Here is a 17420-nt window from a genome sequence, read left to right on the forward strand (position 1 = left end):
CTCTTCTGTGAGATTGAGGGGAGAGGCCGCTGTGGGACTCAGAAGAGGATGTGCCTGACACACATCCCAAAATGATGAAAAGGACGTCCCTCAAAAAACAACTGTTCCCTTGGCTGGGCGCGGTTGCTCACGCCTGTAATCCCAGCACTTTTGGAGGCCAAAGCGGGTGGGTTACCTGAGGTCAGGAGCTCGAGGCTAGCCTGGCCAACATGGTGAAACCCTGTCTCTACTAAAAATACAAAACCGGGTGTGGTGGTGCAGTCCTGTAATCCCAGCTACTTGGGAGGCTGAGGCAGGAGAATCGCTTGAATCTGGGAGGCAGAGGTTGTGGTGAGCTGAGATCGTGCCATTGCACTCCAACCTGGGCAACAAGAGCAAAACTCCATCTCAAAATAAATAAATAAATAAATAAAAGACAACTGGTCCCAACCAGTTTCCCCCAAAAGATGGCTGGTTCTGGAGTGACTTGGGGGTCAAAAAAGGGGGAAGATCCTGGTTCTGCAGCTTCCCTTGGCCACATTCTGGAGGGGCCTCCCCACCCTTACTTGGGGGACTGAGGCCAGTGCAAAGATCCCCATGAAAGGCACTCCCCCGCTCCTCCACCTTCCCTCCCCTCCACTGAGAAACAGGCAGACCAGGCTCCTCCACCTTCCCTTCCCTCCACTGAGAAACAGGCAGACCAGGCTCCTCCACCTTCCCTTCCCTCCACTGAGAAACAGGCAGACCAGGCTCCAAGAGGGCTCCTCCCTCAGCCCCCACTGTGCCCCAGGGAGACCCTCAGAGGAAGAGACCCTCAGGGAGGAGGCCCAGCCCTCCCATCCTGCAGGAGGGAAGACCCAGGTGGAAGGGCCAGTCCTGCCTGCTTCTACCACTGCCCCTATAGGAGCACTCACCTGGGGGTGGGGGTGGGGCACATACGACTTCCTTCTGCCCTCTGAGGGGACTGTCACCACTGTCTTCTCTTTATGGCTTACGGCGGTGGGGGGGAGGGTTAGAGGGGAAGCAGGGCTCAGAGGGGTCGAGCCCCCAGCCCAGGGTCACACAGAAAGTTAGAAGAGCCAGGATTGGAATCCAAGCTGGAGAGACTTCCATGACCATGAGCCTGGTCACCCTACCAGCCTACGCCAGCATCCCTGTCCTGGGGCTGGTGCCAGCTGTAAGCTGTGAGTGGCATACACGGCCCACCCTCCACCCCCATCATGCTCTCTGGACATCCCAACCCCTACTTCTCCCAGGGACAGGGTGTGGAGACCCCAACCTCCCCCATTCCATCAGGAATGGACAGGCTGTTCCCCCCACCTCCTTCCAGTGCTCCTGAGCATGGCCAAGATCCAGGGATAAAGACAGCCCAAATTCATACTGGGTGCCAGCCCAAGCAAGGAACTAGGGAGGACCCAGGGCCCCTCCAGGGCTGCCTGTCAACATTCACAGAATGTTCCCCACACTCGACACCCTCCCCCAACCCCTGCAGCCTCATAAAAACACGGGCCTTCCATTGACTGTAACTGACAAATTTATTGAAGTCTTGGAAAGAGCTGATCACCCGAGAATAAATAAAAGACACAGAACATTCACAGAACCAGTAGGTAGCTCGAGATTCAGGTTTGTGGGAGTGACTTTGACTTACACACAGGCCAGCCTTTGTGTCTGGGGCACACACAGCTGCAGGTGTCTCCCTGCAGAAACTCCTTCCCAAAGGATGTGATGGAGGAGGCAGGGCAGGCTCAGAGGAGCCCCGCCCTTCTCCAGTGGGGAGACTTCCCAGTCTGGGCCAGGCAGAGCCGGCTCCAGCAGGGAGGGTAGGCTGTTTGGCAATGGACATCTGTGGGTGCAGCCTGGACACCAAGGGCCTGGGGTGGACTGAGGAGGAGACCCTGAGGGGCTTAGAGAATTGAGCTTGGAGAGAAGGGACTCCAGGCATTTTTGCCTCCTCCACAGGGTACTCAAGAAGAACACAAAGATCTGGAGACCTGGGGACTGGGGAAAGCTGCTCCCGGGGAAGGTGGGGCTGGAGGCAGGGAGGCCCCCCACAGTCTGGGGAGAGGAGGGGGGACAGGTGTGTCCCTGGCCCGCGGCCTCCTGCCTGGACAGGCAAGGCCAATCTCTGACCTAAAGAGGGAGCCTCGGGGTGACGGCTCCAAGACATACAGAGCCTGGGAAGTGAAAGCACGATTAGGATGATTTCTCAGTTTTAGAGATGAAAGCGTTTTTTCAGCCCTTGGGCTATGCTGGGCTGGGCTGGGCCTCAGCAAGGTGACATTTCATGTCTAGAAACAGCAGCAAGTGCTCAGTTAATTGATCAATAAAGGGGAGAAATTTGCTTACAAAAAAAGGCCAGCTTGCTGGGCGGCCACCTGGCGGGCCAGCCCTGTGTCAGAGGAGGGGCCAGGTGGGTCCCTCAGCCCCCAGGGAGGGAGCTGTGTGGTCAGCAGTGGGAGGCTCCGAAGGCACCAGCCCTCCCTTGATGCCCTGGCCCCACTTCCTCGCAACCCCCAGCATCCCCGAGCCGCCCACCCAGGGGCAGCTCCCTCGTGTCCGGTGCTGGGTGGAGCTGGGCCTGGGTCAGAACTGAGCGTGGTCCACCTCGTCCAGCCAGGAGGCGGGGCTGGCAGGGAAGTCAGGGTAACCCCCGCTGCTCCCCGTGGATAGGTCGGAACTGGGTCCGTTCCCTGCCAGCACCCTCATGGGTGGGGGCCCGCCGGGGGCTCCCGAGGGCACAAGGCCCAAGCTGGTGTCTGGGTACACCAGGCTGGAGAGGAGGGGCTGGGGGCCAGGGAGGCTCTGCGGGGCAGCGGGGGATGGGGGGACACCGTAGGGGCTGCCGGGACGCAGCTCTCGGTACTGCTCTGGGCCTGCCAGGCCTCCATGCTCTAGTGCGAAGTTGCCCAGGGCTCCCGAGGGCCGGCCCAAGGCCGGTGTGGGTTCCCCCAAGCTCCCGTAGAGGCCGTTGGCCGGGCCCATTTCCGCCAAAGAAGGCTCATCTGCAACAGAAGCAGAGGCTCAGTCAGTGTCTGCCCTCCACCTGCAGCCCCTCAGAGTCCCATCCTGCAAGCAGAAGCACCCCTGGGCCGAAGCAGGAGTGGCTGCCCCACGCCACATGACAGGTCAGCACAGATCCCTTCTGCTCTTGGAAGGCGTGGCTGCCCCTGCCCCTTCCCTGCCCTCACCCCTGAGTCAACCCAGGTGTCTCAGGCCTGGTGGGATCAGTCAGGAACAGCCCAGCCAGGGCCCAGGCTTTCAGGACCAGCCCCACAGCAGCCTAGGGAGGGGGCACAGATACCACCACACACATTTTGCAGACAAGGAAATTTAGTTCCAGAGAGGCTGAGTGAGTAGTCCAGGTCACAAGGCGGCCCAGAAGAGAATGTCTTGCCCACACTCTGAGGATGGGCATCAACGGATGGGGACGCAGCATCCCCGGTGCTGGAGAATGAGATAAATAATCCGGGCCCCACAGAAGGGTATGGAACCTTCTCTCCCTGACCCCAGGTAGCCCCTTCGCGGCCCTCCCCAACTCCAAGCAGCTGGGACTTTGACTCAGTCTGTCCCAAAATGCGCTGCCCATTCTCCTAAAAATCACTGCAAAGGCTAGGAGCCAGAGAGACGGTCTGGACACGCCCACCACCCCACCTGAGAAAGCCCAGTAGGGGCCCAGCTTGGGAACAGGTCGGGCCACAGGGATTGTCCCAACCAAGGGAAAAGCAGTGGTCCGGAGTGGCCAGCCAGGGCGGGGAGGGTGCTGGGGATCAGGTTCTTTTTTTTTTTTTTTTTTTTTTTTTTTAAAAAAAAAAAAAAAAAAAAAAAAAAAAAAAAAAAAAAAAAAAAAAACCTGCCTCAGCCTCCCGAGTAGCTGGGACTACAGGCGCCCGCCACCTCGCCCGGCTAGTTTTTTGTATTTTTAGTAGAGACGGGGTTTCACCGTGTTAGCCAGGATGGTCTCGATCTCCTGACCTCGTGATCCGCCTGTCTCGGCCTCCCAAAGTGCTGGGATTACAGGCTTGAGCCACCGCGCCCGGCCCGATCAGGTTCTTAAGTGAAATGTTTTTGAAAGTACAACTTAAGGAGCCCCCTATCCCCATGGGAAATTCAGATCCGCAGGCCCCCTGCGACCCCTCTGACGCGCGCTCGTCCCTCCCCGAGCTCCCCGACCCCCCCCCCGCCCCCGCCTACCGGGGAAGGAGACCTCGGCGTCGCTGTCCTGCCCCTCCTGAACGCTGTCCTTATCCGACTTGGAGCCGCCGCGAGAGCGCTTCATGTTGCGGAAATACTGTCCCCAGCGCTGCCGGCCGGCGTCCTTCTTCAGCCGCTTCTCCTTGGCCCGGCGGTTCTGGAACCAAACCTGGGGGTGGCGCGGGGTGAGCGGCCGCCCAGATCTGCGGGGGTCCCCAAGGCCGCGGGCGGGAGGGGAGCGGGGGCGAGCGCTGACCTGCACCACGCGCATGTCCAGGCCCGTCTCGGACGAGAGCTGCTCGCGCACGTGGCGCGCCGGCTTGGGCGAGGTGTTGTAGGCGCTCTTCAGCGTCTCCAGCTGCTTGGCGGTGATGGTCGTGCGCGGCCGCTTGGCCGTGGCCTCGGCCTCTGCGCGGCAGGCGAGCGGTGAGACGCGGCGGCCCCTCCGGCCCCAGCCGGACCCCCAGCTCTCCCCACCCCGGCCGGCGCGGGGACATCGGGGCCCCAGGTGCCCACTCCCAGCCCGCCCCCACGGGCTTCTCAGAACGCGCGGGCGCTGGGAGCGATTGGCGAAAACGGGCGGCACCCCGGCCGGGGTGGAGGGGGCGCCGGTGGAGGGCGGGTTCTGCTGCGAGGGGTGGGGGCGGCGTCTTCCCTAAAATCACACCACCCTCCATGGCGCCCCGGCCTTCAGCCTTGGCCCCCCTACTCCAAGTGCCCTGCTTTCCCCGCGGGCTCCCCTTTATTCTAAGGGTGTGGGTATGGCCCAGTCTTCGCGGCCAAGAGTTTAGGGCAATAATTCCGACTAGGGATGAAAAGTCGCACACTTCGGACCGAACGAATTGGTTCGGGGCGCGGGTCTGTCCCTGACTCCCCTGCTCCCGGCCTCGGCTTCCTTCTGCCGGCACCGCCCTAGCCCAGGCCCCCTTAGTGAGCGCTTGGGGTGAGCATTTCCCCGGAAGCCCCCCTGGACCTGGCCTCAGCCCCATTTTTTCAGACCAGAAAAGGTGGGAGCGTCGTCCCCTCGGCTGACCTCGCTGCTTGGCAGTTTCGTAGTCCGCCTTACACACGAGCCGGCTGTCCTCCATGAGGTAGAACTCGTCACCCGTGGCCAGCTGCCGCTTGCACACGACACAGGCAAAGCAGTGCAGGTGGTACACGAAGTCTTGGGCACGGCGCACCACCTGCGTGGGCGGGATGCCCAGCTGGCACGCGGCGCACTTGGTCCCGAAGCGCCTGCGGGACGCATAGGGCCCGGCTCAGCGCGGAAGGGGAGGCTCATTTCGCCCTGAGCGGGTCAGAGAGCAGGAAGTGGGTGCTTGGGGAGGCGGCCTGGAGGAAGGCTCTGTCTGGCCCTGCAGGTTGGTCTCCAGCCTGGCCTCTGGGGCAGAGCTGTCCACTCCCACTGAGAAGGGAACCTCAACCTCAGGAAGACCTCGGGGAGCCCGGCCGCCACTGCCTGCAGGACCCATGCTGGATCTGGGAAGGTGAATCCGGAGGAAGAGGACCCATCTGGGGCTGGTCCCTCACACCCCACAGCTGGAGCCATGAAGGCCACTGGGCTGGAGCCCCTGGGTCCTGAGCATTAGGGATAAAAACACCACCAATTTCAGAGGGACTAAGTCCAATAGAATTCTACAAACTTGGGCGTATCTTCTCGAATGACTGCTTCTGTGATTTAGGAAATAAATTGTTTTTTTCCAAATAATACTTGCTGATGTCCCAGCCAGGCCCAGCCACCCAGGGAGCACCCATGGAGAGGCCCCACCCTTAGTTTGGCCAGGCTGCAGGGTGCCCTGCCTGGGTGACAGGAGGGGGCCGGGATTGTGAGAGACACGGGCTTCGAGGGCCTGGCCTCGGTGATTGTGAGGCGAGGAGTCCCTGGGACGGGCGTGCCCTCTGCTCCCATAGTGAGGCCCTGGGGTGGTGGGACTGCAGGCCACCTTTCCTGGGGCGGGCGTGCCCTCCGCTCCCACAGTGAGGCGAGGCTTCGGGACTCACTTGAAAAAGTCATCCTTGCAGTAAACACTCTCCCCTCGGCTGAAGCAGCGCTCGGCCAGTGGCGTGTGGCAGTCGCTGCATTTGAGGCACTTGCTGTGCCAGTGGCGGTCCAGAGCCTTGAGGATGAATCGGTCCAGGATGTGCTGGTCACAGCCGGCGCACAGCGGAATCTCTGTGGGCACGAGGAAGCTCTGGGTCACCTCCTAGACCGGGAGGCAGTGAAGCCACCTTCCCACCCCAACGCCAGTCAGCCTCCCCTCCAGCCCGCAGGACTCAGGGCTGCTGAGGGGTTCTCCTCTCCCTGCAGGCCCTCTTCCTCAGCCAGCTTAAGTGGCCCCGCAAGTTCCAGGAGTGCATAGCCATCCTATGGCAGGAACTAAAGGGAAAGTGGCATCGGTCTAAAAATGTGTGTGTGAGAGCAGGAAAGCAGCCCAGGCCATTTCACGAGGCTGAATACTCAATTACAAAATGTTGCCAGTGCCAAGAAGGGTGCATGTGCAGCTCAAATGAAAACCGCACCCCAGGCCTGCTGTCTGAAGCAAGGCAGGAAACATAGGGAAACGGGTCTTCACCATCACCCGGAGCTGGGGCACCCCACTGGGGTCTCCTTCATATTAAGCGTCATGACCACTCTTTCTAGGGACTCCTCGAAAATGTAGCTGCCCCACCTGGTGGCCCTGTCTGCAGGCCTCTGGGGTAAATATCAATGCCTTTCCCATCACTGGGCGGCCGCAGAAGTACTTATGAGTGGACTGGACAAGCTGACCCACTGCCTTTGTGTCGGGCATGGGTGCCCCCAGCACCATCAGAGTTACTCAAACGTCCAGCTTCCCGCTGCTTCTACCCTCCACACGCCACTTCGGGACTGCAGGCCCCCTGGAGGAACCACGCTGGGGAGGTCCAAGGGTGCCCTGTGGGAGCCTGGAGTCTGTGAGGGGCCTTTCCAGGTGTCAAGGGCTGAGGACTCCCTCTTTACTTAGAAAAAGTCTCTGGAAGACGGGAGTGACCGCTGAAGGGACCGGGACCTGCTGCCCTATTGCACCTGCCTCTCTGGCTGTGGACCCCGCCGGCTCCAGCCCGTCTCCCAGTGGGTGAGAGACACCGGGAAGGTGCTCCCTCGGCCTCTGGCGGAAAAAACGGGGCTCCGCCTCCCCCCGCAGTGGCGGGAAACCAGCGATGAATGCGCCCCGCATCCGGCAAAACCGCAGCTCCGGGTGCGGAGCATTGAGGACCCGCCGCGCGCCTGGGGTCCCCATCGCAGGCAGCGATCGCAGGGCGGCTAGGACCCGGCATAGAGCCGGGCGGCCCGACAGGCCCACACAGCGCGGATTCAGCACCGCGAATCGGACAGCGCCTCGGCCGCAACGCGCCGCCGGAGCCCGCGTCGGGCAAAAGCCGCCCCAGCCCACCCCGCGCCTCGCCCGCGACCCCAGTCTTACGCTGCATGGCGACTCCAGCCCCGGCGGGGTCTCCTGCTGCCAGGGATGGCGGGGTCGGCGGAGCCTGGACGCCAGCCTGCCCGCTCCGGCCAGCTCTCCGGAGCGCAGGGCGCGTAGCCCTCCTCCCTCCCTCCCTCTCTCCGCCTCCCAGCCCCCGCGGTCAACCCCTCCCAGGAACCGTCGAAAATAAATAAATAAATAAATAAGTAGGGAACCGCGAGCCCCCACAACCTGGATGGAACTCCGTCTTCCCGCCGGTCGGTCCCTCCCACTCCCCACTGGCTCAGGGGCCTCCTTCCCCATCCTGCGGCTCCAGCTGGCCCGGGAGTCGAAGAGAACTGCCCAGGTTCTCTAAGAACCAAAGTGCTGGGAGCTAGAGTATTTCCAGCAGGAAACTGGGGGCCTCGGAGAAGCGAGGCTTTTTCCTACAGACGGGCCCTGATCGGGGATAAACCGAGCAGGTGTCTGTGGACGCAGACGCTGAAACCTGACTTCGGGGAGACCGACGGTCGGAGTTCAGCTCGACCTTGGCCCCTGCATCTGACTCTGTTCCGCTGGAACGTGGAAACAGTCCGGGTGGGGCGACCCTCTTGGGGACCCTCCGGTCCCGTGGTCACTGCCCTGCCACTGCTCCCTGCGCCTCGTCCAGCCCAGGGGGCCGGCTCAGGGCTGCAGAAGTCTCCTAAGCCCACCCTGGACCCCCGAGAGCTCCCTGGCCTGAGCAGTGCGGTGCCACAACCTCACTCACTCCCTGACAACCCAGGCCAGGGGCCCCGAAACAAATTCAGGCTGAGGCGCCCAGGCGCGGACGTTCCGGGGTCCTCGCACCCACTCCCGCCCAGGTCCTCTAGCTCCTGCCAGCCTCCGCGGCCAGGCCCGGAAAGGCCCGAGGATCTCCGGGTCTCCCTGGTGCAGCCGATCTGCCCAGGCACCCACCTCGGCGCAGGTCCGCCCTCCGCGCCAGCAGCGCTAGCAGCAGGTCGCCGCCCGCCGACTCCCGGGCCGGGCCCAGCTCCCCGCGCGCCTCCATGGGTCCCGCCGCCCGGCGTCGCCACTCTCCGGTCCCGAACTTTCTCGGGCCCGGCGACGCCACCCCGCAGTGGTCCCGAACCGGCGTCCAAGCGACTCCCGGTGCTGCTGGGTGCTGCGCCCGCGGGCCGCCCTGGGGCCCGGAGCCTCTGGCCGAGCGGAGGGCGGAGCGGCCGGGGGGCGGGGCCGCGGGGCGGGGCGGGGCCGGGGGTCGCGGAGACCAGCCCGGGGTGACTGCGGACTCTGCGCGCCTTTGCGCCGGGACTTGCGGTGCCCAGAGGCCGCCCCGCGTGCCCGGCCCGAGGGCGGACACCGGTAGAGGAGGGCTCAGGTCAGAGCTGCCCGCCAGCGTTCGTCCCGGCCCCGCAGCTTCCTGCGCAGAAGCGGGCCGAGGGCAGAGGCCTGGGCTGGAGCACACGCCAGGAGGGCTAAGGTTCCCGGGAGAGGGATCGAGAAGGCGGCTGGGTCCTCCCGCCGCTGAGGTTTGGCCTCGGGAGCCGCAGATGGTCGGCAGGAGCTCAACCCGAAACGCAGAAGGGGTGAGTGTGGCGCCGAAGGCTGCGTACGGGAACCGCAAGGTGCCCGACCGATCCCAGATGTTAACGGGCTTCTGGGCTCCACCCCTGGAACTGCGGCCCCGGACTGGGCTCAGGGAGGACGGACAATCCTTGAGTGAGAACAGGCTGTGTTCTGGACACGCAGCCAAGGCCTCGGGTGGTGGGGGGCTGAGCTGGGGAAGCCCCAGGGCACACCCTCCATTTCCAGCCCCCAGCCTCTGGCTCCCTCAGAACAAGGTCCCTTACCTGGTATTCCAGCCCCTTGCCCCAGTCCACACAGGTGAGCTCTCCAGAACCCACGCTGTCCTTGCAGGCAGAGGGATGCACCCACCGCTGCCCAGAGGGCCCTGGGCCAGCACCAGCCCTGGGCAGCCACCCGGGGAAGAACCCAGCAGTGGGCGACCCTCGGCAGCACAGGACATGGCGAAGGCAGGGGGCCCTGGCAGCGCACAGAAACACTCAGGAAGGGTTGGGGGGCCAGGGGCTGATGCCATCCTCCAGGTCCCTCTCCCTGTGGGTTTCACAGTAATACTCTGTCCACTCTGTCCATGGCTTCTGGACTGTGAGCTTTAAGGGCCCAGGCTCACAAGGATGGGCAAAAGAAACCACAGTCCCTCCTTCCCAGCTCCCAGCAGGTCCAATGTGTCCGTTCTGAGCAGTGGCCCACGCAGCCCTCTTTCTGCCCCTTCACTTTGCACGGCACTTGTTACCCGAGAAGGGCCAGGGCAAGGACATGCGGGCGCAAAGCCGAGTGTGTGCGGGCTGTGCTGGGTGCAGGTGGCTGAGCATCAGCTGCTGCCGAAGGGAGCAGGGGCCATGTGTGGCTGGATGAGGGAAGGGGCGGCGGCAGGTCAAGGAGGCAGCCCACTCTGCTGGCATCTGGCCAGCCCTCCAACAATGCCTCCATTATTTCCCAGCGTCCGTGGTGATGGAATGGCCCTTGGAGAGGGTGGTTCAGGCGGGAGACCCAGCCCTGGGTCCCCTGCTGTGGGGTCCAGAGGCCTGGGCAGGGCTGTGTGCAAGAGCTGAGGGGCACTGGTCACCGGGAGAACTTGGCACCCCTTGCTCAGCCCCATCGCCCCCCAGATGTGCCTGCGATGCCCCTTTTTCTCTGGGGGCCTCCACTCCAACTGCTGTCCCTCACTCTTGCCCTCCCTGCCACCCTGGGATCTGGAAACTCACTCTCTGCACTGTTCCCATCTCTGTGTCCCGCCTGCAGAGCGGCGGGACTTTCTTTGCCTGGCCGCTGGCCCTACACGCACCCACTTCCTCGCGCCTCTGCCGGTTTCTGTCCTCGGTGTCCTGCTGGGGCTTACCCCGAGTCCCGCCCAAGGTGCAGACGGCGGCGGTCCCAGGCCTCTCTCGGTCGCGCTCGAGCCCCGTTTCCAGCAGCATCGCGGCCACCAGGCCGAGTGGCGCGAGCCGCGCTCCTCCTAGGTCGGCGTCCCCTGGAGGGCTCGGGGCTCCCAAGTCCCGTCGCGTCGTGCGGAGCAGGGAGCCCGGGAGCCACTGGGCCGGGCGCTGTCCGCGGTGCTGAAGGAGGCGCCCGCTGCCCGCCCCGCCCGCGCGCCCGCCCACCTCTCGGGGCCCCTCTCACCGCCCCGGTCCCCACCCCCGCCTGTCCCCCTCCCCGGTGCTCGGGCGGGCAGCGTCGGGCGCGCCTCCCTCCCTGGCTGGGTTGGGCCGCTCTCGGGGCAGCCCCCGCCCTCGCCCCCCTGAGACCCAGGGGGGCCGCGCCCGCTCCTCCCTAAGCTCCAGGCCCCGCTGAGGCGCTGGGATTCGCCGAGATTCGCAGCAAGCGGGTCGTCCAGCCGCAGGGCAGGAGGCTGCTGACCCTCCCCTTCTGGCGTGCAGCCTCTGGAAAGCAGTGCGCAGGCCGTGCCCCAGGGCAGCCCCTTGTCTGATCACCTCCAGCCCAGGGCTCACTGGGGCACTCTCCTGCAGGTGTTCTGCTGGTCGAGGAACTTTCCACTCTTAACCTCCTTGAACTCAACCTCCAACTTCTGGGAGGAGCTCAGCCGGCACCCCTCAGGCTGCCAGGAGGAGGGGCACCTGCAGTCCCCCCTAACAAAAGCACTGCTCCGGACTGAAGACCTTGGGCATAGGCAGGGCCTCAAGGAATTGCCCAGCACACACCCAGGCTGGTGTCTGCTTCGTGCCTGCCGAGGGACTGAGTTCCTGCCAGCCTCTGCACAGCCTGGCCAGGGAGGTGCCAACAGGACTCCTCCAAAGCCACAGACCAGACTGTTGGAGACCACTGCCCTGCCCCCACCGGCACAACAAAAGTGGGGGTGGGGCAGAAGAAAACAAGTGGTCAAGGGCACCCCACAGAGCACCACAAACTCAGCCTTAGCGAGACACTCAAACCCAGGAAGCAGAGGGGTGGCCGCCGACACAGGCTAAATTCCTCTGAGGTGCCCTCAGGCAGGGCTGCCGCGCGTGCACTTTCAAGTGTGTAGTTTACATGCATCTCAGCTGCCCTTTAATCTGTGTAAAATCAAGGGTCTTGTCCTGTGACAGTCTCCCCCAGATCAGCTCCAGGGAGACGATCTATCACTGATTTCCATCCATCACTTTCCATCTCACCCTTGGGCTGTCTCCTTCGACAGAAGAAATTCTAGGATTTCAGATGTCCAGTCTGTGAACAGAAAGAAGGGTCCATTCTGCACCCACCGCCTCTACCACAACTCCCATTGGTAGAGCTGGTTCACATTTCAAAAGAATCACCATTTTTTCAAATGTCAGATTTCTTTATTAAAATGTGTACATCATAGTTTACTTAAATACAAAATGTTCACTTTCCTTGCAGGTAAGAAATTTCACTGACATTTCCATGTCGATTTGCTTCTTTTTAATAAAAATCCTTCCATTGAAAATAAATAAGCATTTAAATTACTGAACTATTATATTCATTAGTCTCAATACCTCTTAAAATACTTAAAACTTTAGAAAATAGACTCTAAACATTGCCTAAAGGTGGCATCCAGCTCTGAGCAGGCCACACGAGGTGTGTTTGGGCATGGCATTACAACCCGAGGCCACCTCCACGATGGCCCAGCCCCACCACTGACGCTCTGCTGAAAATCCTGCCCCTCAGCAGGACGCAAGCTTGTCCCCCAAATAGTGGTGACCTCGAACTGCAATATGAGGAGGAAAGCAGCCAACACTGCCCTCCGCAAGGGTTTCTGGAAAGGCTGAAGCTGGAGATGAGACGGTAAACCACAACACAGTCCCAGGTCACCCCAGGCCACCCCAGCTGAAAATATTCAACACTAGCCAAGAGGCAAAAGTTTAGTTTAAAGGGTTCAAAGGCAAATACACTGAAACCCATGTGTAAACCTGCCTGGTTTTCAAACTGAAAGAGAAACACTCTGTTTCTTCAATAACCCAGGCCTGCACTGGATGAAGCAACGAAGGCAAGGTCACGGCTGCTAAAGCACAGAGGGGTTAAAAAGTGTGAAACCATAAGCAACTCTCGAGTGAGAGACATGAAGCAGGAGGCCGAGGCACCAGACACCTCTCCCACCAGCTGCAGGGCCCTGGGCAGCGTTCTCAGCCCAGCCATTCTGTGACAGTTGTTTAAGGAATCAGCTGTTGACTTTTTTTCTTAAGTGGCAACAATCACATCAATATTACAGGGGTCTTATGAATACATCCATGTGATCAACTCGTTAGTAAACACAGGAGTACACAACATAAAGTAGGCAAAGCGGAAAAAATACAATTGTCAAAGTCTCTCTCTCTCTCACACACACACACGGGCACACAAATACATGAGAGTCTATTTTAGCCAAATCAAATTTTGCCTGTGAGACACACCAACAGCCACAAAGAATCTCAATATAAATGTTCCCAGAAATAGTGTGTTTGTTTAAATCTTCAGAGGCAACTGACCACTAAATGTTTTGGGTTTAAAAACAATGTTTAAAATTATGAAATGGTAAAAGAAATCATGACCAAAGCCTGGGAGATCAGTGCCTGTGTGGAGACACTTCCCAAAACAGCTTCAGGCAAAGCAGCCTGGTGCAGGCCCCTGCCACCTCCACCCCTCCACGGGCCGAGTGAGACGCCTGTGTGTGTGGCAGACGCCTCTGGTGCTGGGTGACGAGCAGACAACACAGGGGGCTTTAGAAGTCTCCCTGGGGCCTGTGCTCCCACGGGCAGACCGCTCTCCTCCCCACCCCCCAACAGAGGGGCCTCTGCTCGGAGCACTGCCCACTGATCCCAGAGCTGCCCTCCAGGGACCAGTGGCCAAATGGCCCCCATTTACCTGCCTCTCTCATCACCAGATAGACAAAGGCGCTGCCTCTGAGGGTTAAATGAACCGCCATCCTTCCAACCCCCAAGTCCACTGCCCGAGGCCTCTGGGGGTTATTTTCTGAAATGCAGCACAGCCACAGAATTCCGTGGCTCCTCCCCTGTTGAATTCCCCACATCTGGCATGGAACACCGAGAGCCCACAGGAACCTGCCCTAGGGAAGCAGCCACAAGCACAGGATAGTCCCTGGAACTCTGCTCTGTCCCCGCCCGGCCAAAGGAAAACACTTGGCAGCCTGGAGCAGGGAGCAGGGAGCAGGGGGCACGGGGGAAGCAGGGGGTGGGCAAGGGAGTAGAGGGTGCAGGGGGTGCTGCGGGGGGAGCGGGCGAGGTTCTTCTCCAAATACAAAAAGAAGGCCTTGCAGGATGAGGCAGAGTCGAGGAAACGAGATGAAAGTGTGTGGGGTACACTATTTGGCCTGGACTCCCCACCCTCTTTTTTAGATCTAGAAGAGTAAAAATACCGAAGTCTTTTTGCTGTAGGACCTGCAAAAGGAGCATGAACAGACTTGAGTATGCCAGGAATGCAAACATCCCCACAAAATTACCCCGTGTTCTTCCCTTGTTAGAAGAGCGTTCGTAAAACCAGGACTTGGAAGCCAAAAGGTGCCGTCCGACGTGAAAGCAGGCCCACGTGTTTATAAAATCCCTGATCATGTTAAAGCTGCAGGTGGCACAGGGCAGGGCTGCCTCCGAGGGAGCTTCCGCCATGGCTGGCAGCGCCCGGGCACTCACACGGCCGGGTGGTGGTGCTTGACCTTCCACCGCCTGGACCTCACCCGGAAGAAGAAGTACATCACCATGAGGAACAGGGACGAGGCCACGTACAGCACGACACAGAGACTCATGTCCAGGCTGGAGAAGTCAACTCCGAGGAAGGGTGCAGCGCCCCCCACCTCCTTGTGGACCCCGGGCCCATCCGGATCCCGGAGTTTCACGTCCAAGCTGTGGTGCAAGCTGTCTGGAAGGGCAGGCCTGGGGCCCAGCGCACTGGGTGGACGGACGCTCTGGGCGTCTCGCTCTCCACGGGACATCTCTGGGGGAGCGAGTCTTTTCTCTTCTTCCTCACCCCTGGCCAGGGCTCCTCCTTCACCGGAATCCCCCTGGTCTGCAGAATACGTGTCTAAGAGGTTGTCGCGGGTGTAGTGCTGCTTCAAGAACGTGAGCACGTGGCCTTCATCCCAGCTGGCCAGGCCCTTAATTTCCTCGTGGCAGGCTGGGCAGAGGTCCGGAGTGGGCCACTGAAGCTTTGGAAACCTGGGATCCTCACTCAGATGGCCTAGGAAGGAAAGGAAGCGGGAGAGCCTGAGGTAAGGGGGCTTTGTGGAGCCACGTGCAGCATGAGGCAACCGGACTCCTACTCCCACCACCGCGGGCCTCCGCTGCCCCAGCCCAGGGTCCTGCCAGGCCTCCCTCCCTGCCCTTCCCACCACCCTTCCCTTGCAGTGCGGCCCAGGTAACATCCTGCTTCTGCAGGCCCCTGCGCACATGTTCCCCTCTGCCGGTTCCCATGCCTGCAAGTAAGGGGACGCTACACGCTCAGCCTCCGCCACCTCCCGGACCGCACCTGTCCCAAACCACCCAGCACTCTGCTTCCAAAACGGAGTACACAGCTCTCACCTTGAAGCCTTTGTCCACCCAGTGCTGCCTGTGTGCCCCTCCCCTCACTGCTGCCCCTCTGCCCTTTCCTGAGGGTGCACCTGAGGCCCACTACCCACAGTGCCCCGGCCACCTGGGCTCTATGGACAGGGGGCCTCAGGTGCACCTTCAGGAAAGGGCAGAGGGGCAGCAGTGAATTTCCACTGCACTTCAGATACACGGGCCCTTTTCAGACTACAAATCCCTTCAAATCTCCAAAACTCGTTTCCAAAGTGACACCTGCTCACTCCCGGGCCCAACAGGCATCCATCATGCAGAAGCCGTGGCAGACGGCGCCTCCCAACTCTCCCAGCCCCTGCCAGCCGACTTGCTGACGCCCGGCCGCCCTCAGAGAGCTTCCAGAAGTGAACGTAAACGCAACCACGTTTGTTTGGGGGACTTCACACGTGCCTGAAATCAAGAGATGCCCGGCTCGGGCCAGTCACTGACTGCCTATCCTGCTAACCGGTGCCAGATGCTGCAGACGAAGCCAGAGGGGACAAGCACAGACCAGCGGCGCTTGGTCGGAAGCTGCCAGAGCCTCACAGGACTGTGAAGTCAGGCGCGTGTCCTGGGCAGAAGACCCCGGGCAGATCTCCGAGGGGCCTCCCAGGAGCTTGGGTCTCGAAGCACAGGCTGGAGGTGGGACTGGGTGGGGCGGGACTCTCGGGAGGGACAGTCACACCGGGCTGTAAGGCCCCTTTCTGCTGCAGCCTCATGACTGGAGTGGTGGAGGCACACGCAGGCTGGGGCCACAGGTAACAGCAGGGGCTCCAGGTCCAGGCAGGCCTGGTGAGGGTCCTGGTCCTACTGCCTCAGAGCCGATGGCTCGGGGAAAGCACACGGAGCGCTGTGGGTGGCGGCAATGCAGAGGCTGCCAGGGTGGAGAGGCGGAGGAGCTGCGCTGACCAAGGGAACAAATCCCACAGACACGCGGTGCCTTCACCACATGACCCCGGCCCCGGCAGTCAGGCTCAGGCCAAAGAAAAACCAATTTCTTTAGTGCTTCAGCTGTAATATGTTTTTCTAATACAGTGGATTAAATAAAAACCAATAGTTTAGTGGCATTTTCTATTCATCTCTATTAAGATTTATTTCTCAGTGGAATTATTTTTAAGCCTAATTTTAATCTGCCACTGATTTAGGAACAGTTTGAAGTACTTGACTCTGAGAAAACACATGTGCTCTATTTAATTTTTTTTTTTTAACAAAACCACTTTGAAAGGTTTGGTTTACATTTGGACAACAAATTTTCATGCTACTAAAATTCCTCGTCAAAAATTAATCACGTTCCAAGCTTTCCAGAGTCAAAAACATCCTCAGAGTCTAACGGGCACCAGTGGGCATTGACGGGGGAAGAAAGAGCCACGAAAACATAGAGTCTAACGGGCACCAGTGAGCACTGACGGGGGAAGAAAGAGCCACGCCCATTCCCATGAGGGTCCAAGAGCCCCCCCCGAGTGAGAGAACCATCTAGAAAGCCGGGGACAGAAGCAGCCTGGGAAAGGCTGAGGCTCTGGCAGCTCCCAGCCACCCAAGTCCTGATCCCATCAGCACGGTGGGTGGCACAAGGCCGCAAAGCTCAGGGCCAAGCCCCACCGCAGCCGCGCCATCCGTGCTGTCCCAGGACCAGGGCCTCCCTCCGCCCGTGCTGAGCCCCCCACGCCCAGGGGCTTCTCACCTGCCAGGCGGCCGTTCACCACATTATGTTTCTTCCAAAGCCAGAGGATGGCTTGGTCGGGGGTTTTCACCGAATCCATGGATTCTTTAGCCATTTCCTCAAAGTGCTCACCACATTCCTTACACCCAAAGAAGGTGTGAATGTACCTCCTCATCGTCTGCAGCACAGCCTGCGGGTCGTCTTCAAAGCCTGCAGGGGAAGAAACACCGCTGACAATGGTAGGTGCTGACAATAGCAGGTACGTGGGGATCACCCCACGCCTGTCCAGAGAGCCCTGGGGGAAACTGCTCCTGACAGGTCAGGAAGCCACCTCACGTCTCCCCGGAGCCTCAGGCTGTGGGCACAGACCAGGAGCCAGCACCGGCCAAGATGTCCAACATGCCCACGGGTGCCGCAGTGTCTGGAGACACGATGACCATGGACAGCCCAGAGGGTGGACGTGCCAGGATGAGCCACAGACTCGGCCGCCAGGTCCCCAAGGAGCCTTTCCAGGAGCTCCACCAACCTCCCACCAGGCTTCCGGCCGTCTGTGCCAGAACGCCTGCAGTGCCAAGCAATGATTCTTCCCTGGGATTTGCCAGCTGGGTG

At 60.8% G+C, this 17420-nt stretch overlaps 2 protein-coding genes across 3 annotated transcripts in view; both read right to left on the minus strand.

Annotated features, from left to right (window-relative positions):
- Positions 1-1495: 1495 nt before the first annotated feature.
- LHX3 (LIM homeobox 3) lies at positions 1496-10721 on the minus strand. Of its 2 annotated transcripts, none has more exons than XM_031654703.1 (6): positions 10513-10721; positions 6172-6343; positions 5204-5406; positions 4427-4578; positions 4171-4339; positions 1496-2981 (listed from the first exon to the last, which is right to left on the minus strand). In XM_031654703.1, exons 1-6 carry the CDS (start codon positions 10589-10591, stop codon positions 2563-2565), a joined length of 1194 nt encoding a protein of 397 aa, XP_031510563.1. In that variant the 5' UTR covers positions 10592-10721; the 3' UTR covers positions 1496-2562. The 2 variants fall into 2 exon arrangements, with proteins under 2 accessions (XP_031510563.1, XP_031510562.1); XM_031654702.1 differs by lacking the exon at positions 10513-10721 and adding an exon at positions 8547-8787.
- A 1204-nt stretch (positions 10722-11925) lies between these two features.
- The window catches only part of QSOX2 (quiescin sulfhydryl oxidase 2), a 39472-nt gene continuing 33977 nt past the window's right edge, over positions 11926-17420 (minus strand). Inside the window, exons 11-12 of the mRNA XM_003911088.4 lie at positions 16833-17021; positions 11926-14792 (exon numbers count right to left, since the gene is read on the minus strand). Of these exons, the coding sequence (XP_003911137.2) occupies positions 14245-14792; positions 16833-17021 (737 nt within the window). The 3' untranslated portion in view covers positions 11926-14244. The remainder of the gene's footprint in view (positions 14793-16832; positions 17022-17420) is intronic.

The sequence above is a fragment of the Papio anubis genome, chromosome 13 (assembly GCF_008728515.1).
Source record: "Papio anubis isolate 15944 chromosome 13, Panubis1.0, whole genome shotgun sequence".
NCBI lineage: Eukaryota > Metazoa > Chordata > Mammalia > Primates > Cercopithecidae > Papio > Papio anubis.

What these genes read in the sequence shown, in the direction of transcription:
- LHX3 (XM_031654702.1), bottom strand. Translation starts at nt 8,640, where the DNA reads ATGGAGGCGCGCGGGGAGCTGGGCCCGGCCCGGGAGTCGGCGGGCGGC. An exon ending in TGCAAGGATGACTTTTTCAA is followed by an intron (nt 5,407 to 6,171) that starts GTGAGTCCCGAA and finishes TGCGTCCCGCAG; the next exon opens with GCGCTTCGGGACCAAGTGCG. An exon ending in CGCCGAGGTCTCCTTCCCCG is followed by an intron (nt 2,982 to 4,170) that starts GTAGGCGGGGGC and finishes CTTCTGTTGCAG; the next exon opens with ATGAGCCTTCTTTGGCGGAA.